Source organism: Cyprinodon tularosa, unplaced genomic scaffold (genome assembly GCF_016077235.1).
Source record: "Cyprinodon tularosa strain WSP-4 unplaced genomic scaffold, ASM1607723v1 ctg253, whole genome shotgun sequence".
NCBI classification, from domain to species: Eukaryota; Metazoa; Chordata; class Actinopteri; order Cyprinodontiformes; family Cyprinodontidae; genus Cyprinodon; species Cyprinodon tularosa.
Genome location: NW_024038941.1, coordinates 520,983 through 533,151, shown reverse-complemented (window position 1 = coordinate 533,151; position 12,169 = coordinate 520,983). Strand labels below are relative to the sequence as shown.

General features: G+C 40.4%; 1 protein-coding gene across 1 annotated transcript in view; it reads left to right on the top strand.

Annotated features, from left to right (window-relative positions):
- The window catches only part of gpr176 (G protein-coupled receptor 176), a 29,922-nt gene extending 25,657 nt beyond the window's left edge, over window positions 1-4,265 (top strand). Inside the window, exon 3 of the mRNA XM_038288362.1 lies at window positions 1,437-4,265. Within this exon, the coding sequence (XP_038144290.1) occupies window positions 1,437-2,655 (1,219 nt within the window). The 3' untranslated portion in view covers window positions 2,656-4,265. The remainder of the gene's footprint in view (window positions 1-1,436) is intronic.
- Window positions 4,266-12,169: the final 7,904 nt, after the last annotated feature.

Sequence of the window (12,169 nt, the reverse complement as noted above, 5' to 3'; positions counted from 1 at the left end):
TGATAAAATAAAATTGCTAGTATAACTATAGAACTTGAGGGGTTGAATTTCTGTAAAAAGTTTAAGTGAAATCCTCACATTTCTGGATATTCGACTGCTCTCTTTTGGAAGAATTTGTAGAGCTTGTTAAATTCACTTCTAGTGGTCTGGTTTTCTACTAAGCAAGTATAGTTAATAAATGTTAGGATATGTTCCAGAAGTCGAGAATTAAAACCAGGTTTTTATTTGTGTTTCAGCTTCATCATCCTATTGGTACACTCATTTCTATTCAAGTTTTAACCATCTTATCCCAACTGTTACCAAATATTAAGGCATTTTGGTCACAGAGGCAGGAAGATTGCTTGGAGTGAGCAATATGAGAATACTAAACCTAAGACAAACAAGGGGTCAAACATGGTGGTAACCTCATCATGGTATGGGGCTGTTTCTTCAACATTTGCATGTGGACAACGGTCCCAAAAACACAAGAACTGGTTTTGAAATTGATAAAGCCGGCTAACATTACATCTGTGTTTGGTTATGACTTTAAAACAATAAAACACAATGGCTTATAATTAAAAGCTAGGTAAATACCAAAATATGTTTTATTTAAATCGAGTCTATCTATTCTCCAAGAAGACCAGTCAAATGTCCAACAAAATGATCGATGACTATAACATCTGTTAAAGAGCAGAGAAGCGGTGAACTCCTGAGGTCACATAGGCAAAATAAATTTAACGTTTCAGTTACATCTTATAGTTGTGGTCAAGCATTGTTTCAAACTTTTCCTGCATTTTGATTGGGTATGGGCCAGCAGAGGGGCAGGTTGGCCAAGGCACCATTAAAAGGCAAGAAAAATGAACGTTTTATTGTAGATACAAAATTGAAAGAAGAATTGTAAAAAAGAGGAAGCATACGAAACCGAATAGTCTTTTAAAAATTCCTGTTAGCTCTTTAAAAAATTAGCTGCGATATATTAACTCCCTCTAAAATAACAGCAGCATAAATGTGTAAAAATTCCCCTCTTAGCATTCTTTTTCTGCCAGCATCAGATATAATGGATTTGTTAATGTTATATATATTCTAGCTCTGCTGTGAAACCATTTGAAGCTTTAACATCAATAGGAGATTGTGTGGATTTCTGTTTCGCCTGGCTTACTTCACAAAAACAGAATGTGTTACTTAAACCTACTGCTGTTGACGTGGGTATTTCAGACACTAGATCTTTAAAATTCCATTCTGTTTATCTGTATTGCCACATAAATCCTCTTTACAGAGATTTTCATAAGCCGTTTTCAGCGTGACTGCATTTAGTTGACATTAATCTCAAAGTAGAGGCTGTTTTTTCCACACAAGAAAACAGCTTGAATAACTCCAGAATCCCAAAACTACTTTTAGTTCTTTTATGTCCCAGTTCCTCCTACATGTAAGCTAATGCTTTGTTTTTGTGTCTGCAGGTACTACTCGGTGTTGTACCCCTTAGAGAGGAAAATCTCTGATGCCAGATCTCGAGACTTGGTCATCTATATCTGGGTGCACGCCGTCGTGGCCAGCCTCCCTGTGTTTGCTGTGACTAACGTTACTGACGTCTATGTCACCTCATCGTGCTCAGATGACCACGCTCGCTCTCCGGGTCACGTGGTCTTCGTTTTGATCTACAATCTCACTACCGTGATCTTCCCTCTGGCCCTTGTCTTCCTTTTTATGCTGCTGATCCGCAGAGCGCTCAGCGCCAGTCAGAAGAAGAAGGTGATCATTGCAGCTCTACGGACTCCGCAGAACAGTATCTCCATTCCTTACGTGTCACAGAGAGAGGCAGAGTTGCATGCTACCCTGTTGGCTGCTGTGCTGGCTTTCTCAGCATGCAGTGCCCCCTACGGAGCATTAGTGGTTTATCGTACGATTTTTGCAGACACTAAAGAGCTGCCTGTCTCACTTTATCTCACAGCTCTTTGGCTTCCCAAGGTTTCCCTCCTTACCAATCCTGTCTTACTTTTGACGGTGAACCGCTCAGCACGCCATAGCTGCCTGGAACTGTTGTCCAGGATTCACAGGCGCTACAGCCGCCGTAACGTGGTCAATACCGGTGGTTTAGCCTCTATAGGGGGCGAGGGGGTAATTGGTGAGCCTGTGGGACTAGATACAGCTGGTCGATCCGGGAGCCAGCTTTTGGAGATGTTTAATATCGGCCAACAGCAGATCTTCAGACCTTCTGAAGAGGAGGAAGAGGATGCAGAGAATGAGATTCCTTCTCAAATATTAGGAGGAAGCTTGGAGCCTAAAGAAAACCTGAAGGATAGGTCAAGACTGGGAAGCTTTAAGGGTGAAATGAACACTTCAAAGGACCCAGTTGGAGGGCTGGTCATCACGAAAGAGGCTCCTGCAGTGGCTAAAGCAGCTCGGGCCTCTCCCGTTCACACATGCGCGTACACCTCATCTTCACAGGTGGCGCCAGCTACTCCCACAGAAGCAGAGGACTCCCCACAGTTTGGTTTTGGACCATTTGAGTTGCCACCTCAGTGGCTTCCTGAGACCAGGAACAGCAAGAAGAGGCTGCTGCCTCCACTGGGTAACACACCGGAGGAACTGATCCAGACCAAAATACCCAAACAGCGGCCTGAACGTCGGATCAGTAGGAACAACAAGGTCAGCACAATTCCTGTCGTGGATCCATGAATTAAGTCTGTTAGGCTTCAGCCTACTTTACGGGACTGAAAATGTTTTTGCTGTTTTCTCTGCAGATTTTTCCTTTTTATAGTATCTTATTAGACTTTCCACTACTAAACCAGCAGCACTGTGGACTTTATACTGGAAAAATTTGCTTTGATATGAAATATTTATAATGTTTTAACAAAGATTGAACTTTTACCACATTTTTGACTGTTCCAGTTTTATAATTATGAAATGTTTGAGAAGAAAAATGCCTTGAAGAAAATACCTAAAGCGCTTGCATTATTTCTCACGTTGTCACATTACAACTGTACACTTTAATGTAGTTTAATGGAAGTTTATGTGATGCGTCGACACAACGTAGCAACCAACTTGGAATAAGGTGGAATAGAAATGATGCACGATTTTCTACACTTGTTTTCAAAAAGAAAAATCCAAAAAGTGTGAAGGTTGATAAGTAGGGCATGCATAAAAATTCAGCTTACCTGAGGCAACATCAAATGAAGACCAACTTTTACTGCAATTTTATCTCTAAGACTTTTGGTGAAAAATGGTGTCTCTGCCACATTATGCATTTGGTGAAACATATTTTCAAATTAATTACTGAATTGGCTTAGAAGTGTGCTCCAAGTTGAACCCTGAGACCTCAAGATCCAATGTGTTATCAGAAATCCCTGGACCTTCTTCCTGCAAGGCAACAGTGCAGACTGCCATTTGTAATAGGCAAGAAAATAAAACAATAGGAGGCCTCAGATTTAGTTTAAAACCAATTCACACCCGGTTGATGTGATCAAACATCTCTCGGTAAGCTATCAAGGGTATGAACGACACCTTATTGTTTGAGGAGTGAGATCTTACTGAGATCTGCTGAATGGAACGTCTCAAACAAGCCTAAAAGCCTGGATTGTTTCCCTTAGCGTTGAATTACATAGCTTGTAGTAAACTGCACCTCTTCATCAGTGAGTTTTTGATCTCTGCTGCTCCTCCAGGTTTACCATGATTAACTGTGATTCACAGCGTCTTTGCTGGGCCTGTCGGTTGTTGGATTGGACCTGCAAGATATTCATGAATCCAAGATGGGAGCTGTTTGAAACCATGCATCATTTTAATAAATAAAGCTTTACTTTGTGTTGGTCGTAGCATGCAACCCATATAGGGTATCTTGAGGTTGTTGGATGTAAGATGTAAAAAAAAAAAAAAAAGAAGAAAAAAAAAAGAAGAGGTATGAAAATTCTGTGAGTGGTACATGTGCTCCTTATAACCGCGTGTCTCCTAATTAAAAACAAGAAATCTTAACATCAGGAAAAAAGTGCTAAAGCTCAAGGATATATCAATGAAAGTTATGTTCAAATAAGGACTTTGGCATTGCAGAAAACTATACTGATTTGAGGGTTTAGTGTGACTGTGCTCCATCCTCTATATTCATGGAACTCCTTTTCTAACATTTTTTTGAGATCCCTAAAATCAATGTTAAACTTTCTACTCTTTGTTATCTTCATATTTCTACTCTTTGTCCATTAATGTTTTACACACAATTGTTCATTCTTTTTTTTATAAGTCGGTTTCTTATTCTGAAAACTGCAGATGTGGATTATGCAAATACAGCTTTGAAATGACTTAAACTGTTGTTGTTTATTTGTTACCAAAAGCAGGTCAAAGACAGTATCTGAAAAATGAAGAATCATAAAGCAGAATGGATGATATCATCAGAGTGATTTCAATGTCATCTGTTTGATGGATTTCTTTTAGGTTTTTGACTATCATCTTCTCAAAAAAAGATCACCAAAACGACAGACACCTCTAGCTCTGCCTTCCTCGTGATGAATAATTCGATAGTTGCCACTTCATTCTTAACCTTTGTCTGAGGCAAACAGCTGGGCTGCACCTCAAATATTTGCCAATCAGTATAATTTCTCGAGAATACCCACAATGCTTTGCTATGTCCACAAAGATCATGAATATCTGATTCCTCCCTCTCCCACTGTTATCAGGAGAAATGGTGTGTCATACCTGACTTAAAGAAAAGTAACAACCATTTCTTTTGGCGCACAAAAAAGGCATGAATTTTCATTATTTTGCAAACGTTTACTAACTAACCAGCTCATAACCAACCAGTTTGTACATTTTCAGAAAGCAAGTGGTGGGTTTAAAGTGACGTAAAACCAGAGGTTCATTGATTTCTCTCAGAATTATAGTCTGGCTTTGGCCTTAAAATGTGCCACCTGATTAAACATAAGGCCATCTCAAACATAGCAACCTTTTAGTAGTGAAGTCATAAACAGCTTGAACACAGAGAACACTTTTTTTTTTACATTGCAATATTCTGAAATACAAAATGGTTTGTAGGATTTATTATATCAAAATTTTCTTGTCAAACTGCTTTTTACCTCAAGTACTGTATAATTCTTATTTGAAGCTTTCATATACTCATCATGGACCTCATACAAAAACAAAAATATAGAAAGAAGAAAATTGAAACACAAAGGAAAAAATAAGTTTATCAGCCTTTAAAGTCAAAATCTGTGCATAAATGTTGCTTTGGGGTTATTTTCTGTCAGGGTCAACACACCATTATACACCATCACACATATAGAACACCCAAATTCTATATGTGGCAGGATTGTTGAAATTAATAGCTAGATCTTTTGCCAGATACCAGCAGTTATGGGACTGCATGCAGCAAGACGATAGTTTTAGGTCTTTAAAAAATCATTTAAAGTAAATTGGATAGTTCCTCAACAACCCTCCGTAAAGGTTTCAGCAGAAAAAGGGCATCTCCACAAGAGGCCTGGATTGGGAGGGATTTGTCTGGCGGGCGACCTGCTTAGTCCCTTGCTCTGTTGCCTCTGCGCCCAGTCCCTGGCCTCTCTTTTTTGTGGGGATTGGCTCTCCCTTTGTTGGCCTGGGGGTGTATTTGAGGTACTAGAGATGTGTCATGCTTTCTGGCATTGCTTCCGATGCTCATGCCCACCTGTGGTTATTGGAATGCATTTAGAAAGTTAGGATTTACAGGTCTGGGGATCTCCTGGGTCCGTTGGCCCATTCCCCCTGGGAAGATTAGCCCCCAGACTCGGGAGGATAGTGTGTGTGTGACGAGTGTGAGAATATGTTTAGTGTCTGCCCATGTGTGCGTCTCCGTTGAAAGCTTGTATACAGTATGTATGTTATTATGGGTGTAAAGACGGGATTGTGTCAATGTGACAGGATGAATAAGAAGTTATTTTTTTGTCTACCCACAGACTGGGTGTTTGCCTCCCCAGCCCAACCTACATTTGAGCAGGGCCTGGCTCCTCCCCTTTCCCTGCGAGTGACAGGGGCCTGTCTGCTGGCGCACTGATGGTTCTCTAGGTGCATAGCTGGGTACTTCAGTGGGTGCTATCTCGATCCTGGTGGCTGCCACTCTGGGTCTCTTAGCTCTGTGGGGTCAGCATGGGAGGGTGGTTCGCCACCGGACCGCAGGGTTCTCATCCATGTCCACCTTGATCGTGACAGTTTGCCAGTAAAAGCCCATGGGCTTGCTGCCACAGCCCCATGGGAACCAGGCACATGGTCTCTGGGGTCAGGCCCCTCAGAGACTGGCTCCCCTTGGGGTTTGGCACCTCGGATTCAGGCTCAGAGTGCTCTCTTGTTTGCCCTTCTCTGCTGGGTGCAGCCATCCCTATATCTGCCCTCATTGTGTCCCCGTGATCTGGGGTGCCTCTGGATCTCCGGGGTCCGCGTCGATTCTTTTTCTATTCAGTGACTTGTGGGGCAAGTCTGGGGCCTTCTGAAGAAGCCTGGTAAATCTTTTTTACAAGAGGATGCCCATGCATACACAGTACGGGAGTTTTGTTCCAGGTGTTCAAGGATACCCACCAATACTAAATACTAAGCTACAGATACACTATATTGCCAAAAGTATTTGCTCACCCATCCAAATTATTGGAATCAGGTGTTCCAATCACTTCCATGGCCACAGGTGTATAAATTCAAGCACCTAGGCATGCAGACTGTTTTTACAAACATTTGTGAAAGAATGGGTCGCTCTCAGGAGCTCAGTGAATTCCAGCGTGGAACTGTGATAGGATGCCACCTGTGCAACAAATCCAGTCGTGAAATTTCCTCGCTCCTAAATATTCCACAGTCAACTGTCAGCTGTATTATAAGAAAATGGAAGTGTTTGGGAACGACAGCAACTCAGCCACGAAGTGGTAGGCCACGTAAACTGACGGAGCGGGGTCAGCGGATGCTGACGCGCATAGTGCGAAGAGGTCGCCAACTTTCTGCAGAGTCAATCACTACAGACCTCCAAACTTCATGTGGCCTTCAGATTAGCTCAAGAACAGTGCGCAGAGAGCTTCATGGAATGGGTTTCCATGGTCGAGCAGCTGCATCCAAGCCATACATCACCAAGTGCAATGCAAAGCGTCGGATGCGGTGGTGTAAAGCACGCCGCCACTGGACTCTAGAGCAGTGGAGACGCGTTCTCTGGAGTGACGAATCGCGCTTCTCCATCTGGCAATCTGATGGACGGGTCTGGGTTTGGCGGTTGCCAGGAGAACGGTACTTGTCTGACTGCATTGTGCCAAGTGTAAAGTTTGGTGGAGGGGGGATTATGGTGTGGGGTTGTTTTTCAGGAGCTGGGCTTGGCCCCTTAGTTCCAGTGAAAGGAACTCTGAATGCTTCAGCATACCAAGACATTTTGGACAATTCCATGCTCCCAACTTTGTGGGAACAGTTTGGAGCTGGCCCCTTCCTCTTCCAACATGACTGTGCACCAGTGCACAAAGCAAGGTCCATAAAGACATGGATGACAGAGTCTGGTGTGGATGAACTTGACTGGCCTGCACAGAGTCCTGACCTCAACCCGATAGAACACCTTTGGGATGAATTAGAGCGGAGACTGAGAGCCAGGCCTTCTCGTCCAACATCAGTGTGCGACCTCACAAATGCGCTTCTGGAAGAATGGTCAAAAATTCCCATAAACACACTCCTAAACCTTGTGGACAGCCTTCCCAGAAGAGTTGAAGCTGTTCTAGCTGCAAAGGGTGGACCGACGTCATATTGAACCCTATGGATTAGGAACGGGATGTCACTTAAGCTCATATGTGAGTCAAGGCAGGTGAGCAAATACTTTTGGCAATATAGTGTATATACCACTGAATAAAAGCCGGGCATACACTGTGCGATATTTTCAATTGTTGCATGCAGCTACAGCTCAAACTGTAGGATGAAATCTCAGGTTTTAAAATTTCACAGCTCACGGTATATGTTCTCTCACATTTTTGGCACGATGCTCTGATGCAATCTACCTGCTCCCACTTTTACGTCTAAAAACCACCCGTCGGACTGAGTGCAGAGAGATGCACTGGTTGGACTTGTTAATCTGAGGAAGAAGAACTCCATTGCACATGTGCAGTGCTCGAGGTTGTGGTAAATCAGCTCGTGGATGCTCGTAGCTTTACATCAACAGCAGGATTTGCCCACGAACACCTCACAACGGCTGACTGTATTTCAAACACGTTTGATTTTCTTCCCACCTTACGATTCCTGATCGGGAGGTGGTCGTGAGAGGCAAATCTCGCTGTATACTACACAGCACAGGACGTACGATGTGGCTGAAACCCCTATTGAAAATATTCTTGCACGACTGTAAAAAATTGTCCCAAAAAGGGCAAAAAAATTTACAGTGTATGCCTGGCTTAATATTGTGTAATCACAGTAGGTTTTGCCTTCGACATAAATGGATGTCTAAGGGATACCCGCTGCTCTTGAAGCTTGAAGCTAGATTTTTTACTTTGGTTGTTTTTTTTGCTGTTATGTTCTCCATTTTGTGCTCCTCTAGTTTGGTACGTACATGCATATATTGAAACCTTATGGCAACATTCACAACGGTCTCCTTCATATATCAATGCACATATGCACATCAATCAATCAAATCTATCTATCTATCTATCTATCTATCTATCTATCTATCTATCTATCTATCTATCTATCTATCTATCTATCTATCTATCTATCTATCTATCTATCTATCTATCTATCTATCTATCTATCTATCTATCTATCTATCTAAAGGTTAACTAAAACCAATGAATTTAGTTAAACTTCAAAATAATTTTCGGCGGTTAACAGGTCATGAACAGCTGAAGGAATTTATCAGAGTAATGCTTCTGCAAAAGCATCAGTTGTAAGGGCAGATTTTTTTTTTTTCAAATGCCATTTAACAGCATCTAAACAGAAAACTTCATTTTTTATTTTGTGTGAAGAACATCTACTGACCTTATGTGCAGAAACGTATCAGGAATTGAAAAGTGAGGTTGGCTGCAACCTCTTAGAGTGCAGAAAATTATATGGGCTGCAACCCAAACTGTGTAAGCACAGTTTAATCTTCTTTGCAGGCGGTGTAAGAAAAAGCACATGAAGAATTATTGAGTTTCAGAGGCTCAAGTCTCCATTTGTTATCAGAATTAGCTTTTTGCAACCAAAGTAGAAATTGTTGTAGGTAGTATTCAGGTCATCATTGTTTTTCCCTTCCATTTTTTTTCTTTGTCTCTATGAAAAGTCCTCTTATTAAAATAAGATTGTGTTTGTAGTTTGTTTTGTTACTTCACACAAAATGATTTATCGGTTTTAAGTAACAAAACAAGTGATGGGGCAGAAACAAGAGAACTGTATAGATTTTATGAGGATATGCCATTTCTTTTTTCCAAATATGACACTTGCTGCTAAATATGTTTTAAGCCAGAACATTATTAGCTGAGATTTTAATAATTGTTTTCTTTAGTGATGTTCCTCCTGTTTTCTGGAGTGTTTATTAATATAAAGCAGGAAGTTGCTGACATGAGAAATGTTCTCATCACATTTGAATGAATAAATATTTTAAACAAAAGTGAAATGCAAACAGTAATATGACTAGTGCAGATTTTTGAACACTAATTGCTAATATGGATGAAGTATTTTTGTATCTCTACTTTAAAATCTAGCACTATTGCCTTGCAGCAAGAACGTCTCGGTTCGGTTCCCGGCCCGGGTCCTTTTTACTTGGAGTTTGTATGTTTTCCCTATGCATGGGTGGGTTCTCTCTGGGTACTCTGGCTTCCTCCTACAGCCCAAAAACAGAATTGTTAGGTTAAATGGCTTCTTTAAAATTGTGCTTAGGTGTGAGGGGGTGTGCATGGATGTGTTGCCTGGGGATCCTTCCAGGTTATACCTCGCCTCTTGCCCATAGACTGCCGGAGATAGGCACCGGCCCCACACGACCCTGGCAGGACTAAGTGGGAGAAGATGGATGGATGGATGGATGGATGGATGGATGGATGGATGGATGGATGGATGGATGGATGGATGGATGGATGGATGGATGGATGAACTATAAAATCTCCTATTCTGGGATTTTTTAGTTTCACAACATTCAAAGCTTCAGATGTTTGGTTAATCAAGCTTCACAAGTGTAGCTCTATTTTCAACCTGGATCTGATACCTTGCTTTAAAGGTATTATATCTGTGCAGCATGTGCAAATATTTCCAATAGTTATACCACATTTATCAAAACTAAATCAGATTCATTCTAAAGGATTACTTTTGATTAGGTCAAATGAATATTTATAAAAAATTTGTTTTTAATAAGGGAGCTTATTTTTTAGAAGACAGCTCAAAATGTTGGTCTATTTTCAGCAAGTCCAATGATTAAGGAGCAAATGCAACACGTGTCTATGTCCACTTCCTTTTACCCTCATGTATCTCTTTTTTAAGTAGCTATTACTCAGAATAACGGAAAACAAAGCCGGATTTAAATAGGCTGGTTGCTAGACAACAGGTAACCCAGATGCTATAGAGCAGCTCCTGTTGTAAACAGCTCCAGTGTTTCCCTCTGTGCTGATGTAAAGTGTGGGGACATGTCAGGGACAAAACACAGAGCGATGGTATTACAGTGACTCAGAGCTGGATGGCAGATGGAAGCTGTCAACCACTTCAGTTTGGCTTTCAACTCTCCCAACAAAGCGAAGTTAAATCTCCGATTGTTTCAGCTTGTTAAGCTAAGTAGATGATGTTAAACTTCTGAAACAAAATGTTAACCTATCAGGACTTAATTAGCATTTTTTGTTCTTTCTCTGTGTTTAGATAGATGAGATAAACCTTCAAATGGTTCCATCTGAATTTAATATGTTTATACAGATGAGTGAAGACTTTGATTAATGACGCCAAGGCATCAAAGTCATTTGGCGATCAAACATTTCCATTTTATTCAAACATTACAGCATACTTGTTATATAAACAAAAATAATAACACTGGTCAGACTCTAGCGCTAGATGGCCCAAGATACTTTTTCAAATTGGCAGATAGTAGCTACTCTCTAATATTTGCCAGATTTTTTCCTCTTCTCCATTGTGTTAACACTCTAAAATGATTCAAACTGCCAAAGCAGGTTTTTTTTATTTGGTTACATTTACTCAATCAAATGATATTTGATTTATAGCAACTACTTTATCTATGCTCATTGTTTTATGTTATGTCCAAACAGCAAGATGTTTTCACATACTACTTCAAAACTTTTGAATGTTAATAAATCATTAATTAGTTACATTTATTTCAGTTCAGTTCAAGCCATAATTTCTTCATTAATCACAAAAAATACTGTTGTAACTCGTGTTTTTTTTTCTGCTAGATGTTAATGCCTGTAGCAGTCTGTCTTACAGCAGCTGAGGAACCATTTGACTGAAGACCCTCTAGTTATATGAAGAGGATGCCCAGGGCTGTCAGCAATGTTCTTGTTTTGATAAAAAACATGCTTTGTAAAATAATTTACAGAAGTTCCAGAGTAGTCCCCAGAATAAGCAATTTTTAGCTAGTTGAGGGTCTTTTGATTTCTACAAATAAATAACATTTTGACTAAATGGTATAAATTGCATATTTGTTGGTGCTGAAAAACATCTTCATATAATTACCCTAAACTACCATAGTAATAATAATTGAACTTTATTGATATCACACTAGTGAAATTTATCTCCGCATTTAACTCATCTCTTTGAGGATGTGCAGCGCCTGGGGGGCAGTGTGGGGTTAAGGGTCTTTGCTTAGGTACCCAGAGTGGAGGCTGTGTGGATCAAACTGGATACTTGCAACTTTCTCAGAGAGCAAGCGCACTGCTCTAACCACTAGGCCAAACAACAAGTTTGGCTAAAAATACAAAACACTATGTGAGAAATTTCTTCTAAAGTTCTGCTAAAGTTTCTACTAAGTTAAACTCAATAGAGCACTGTTTTTCGTACTGCAACAAGGTCCTAAGAGTCCCAACATATTCTCCTGTGCATTTGTGAGTGCTTTCCAAATTGACTTAGGTTAATTATTTACTCTATATTGCCCTTAGTCATTATGAGTGTGTATATGGTTGTAGTCATGTGATAAAGTGGCAACCTGTACAGGATATAACTTCACTTCATTACCAAAATATGATTTTATGTGTTCTTCCACAAAAAAAAAGAATTTATTTGTTAATGAGTAAAATATATATTGTTTTAAAACATAGCTTAAGCTTTT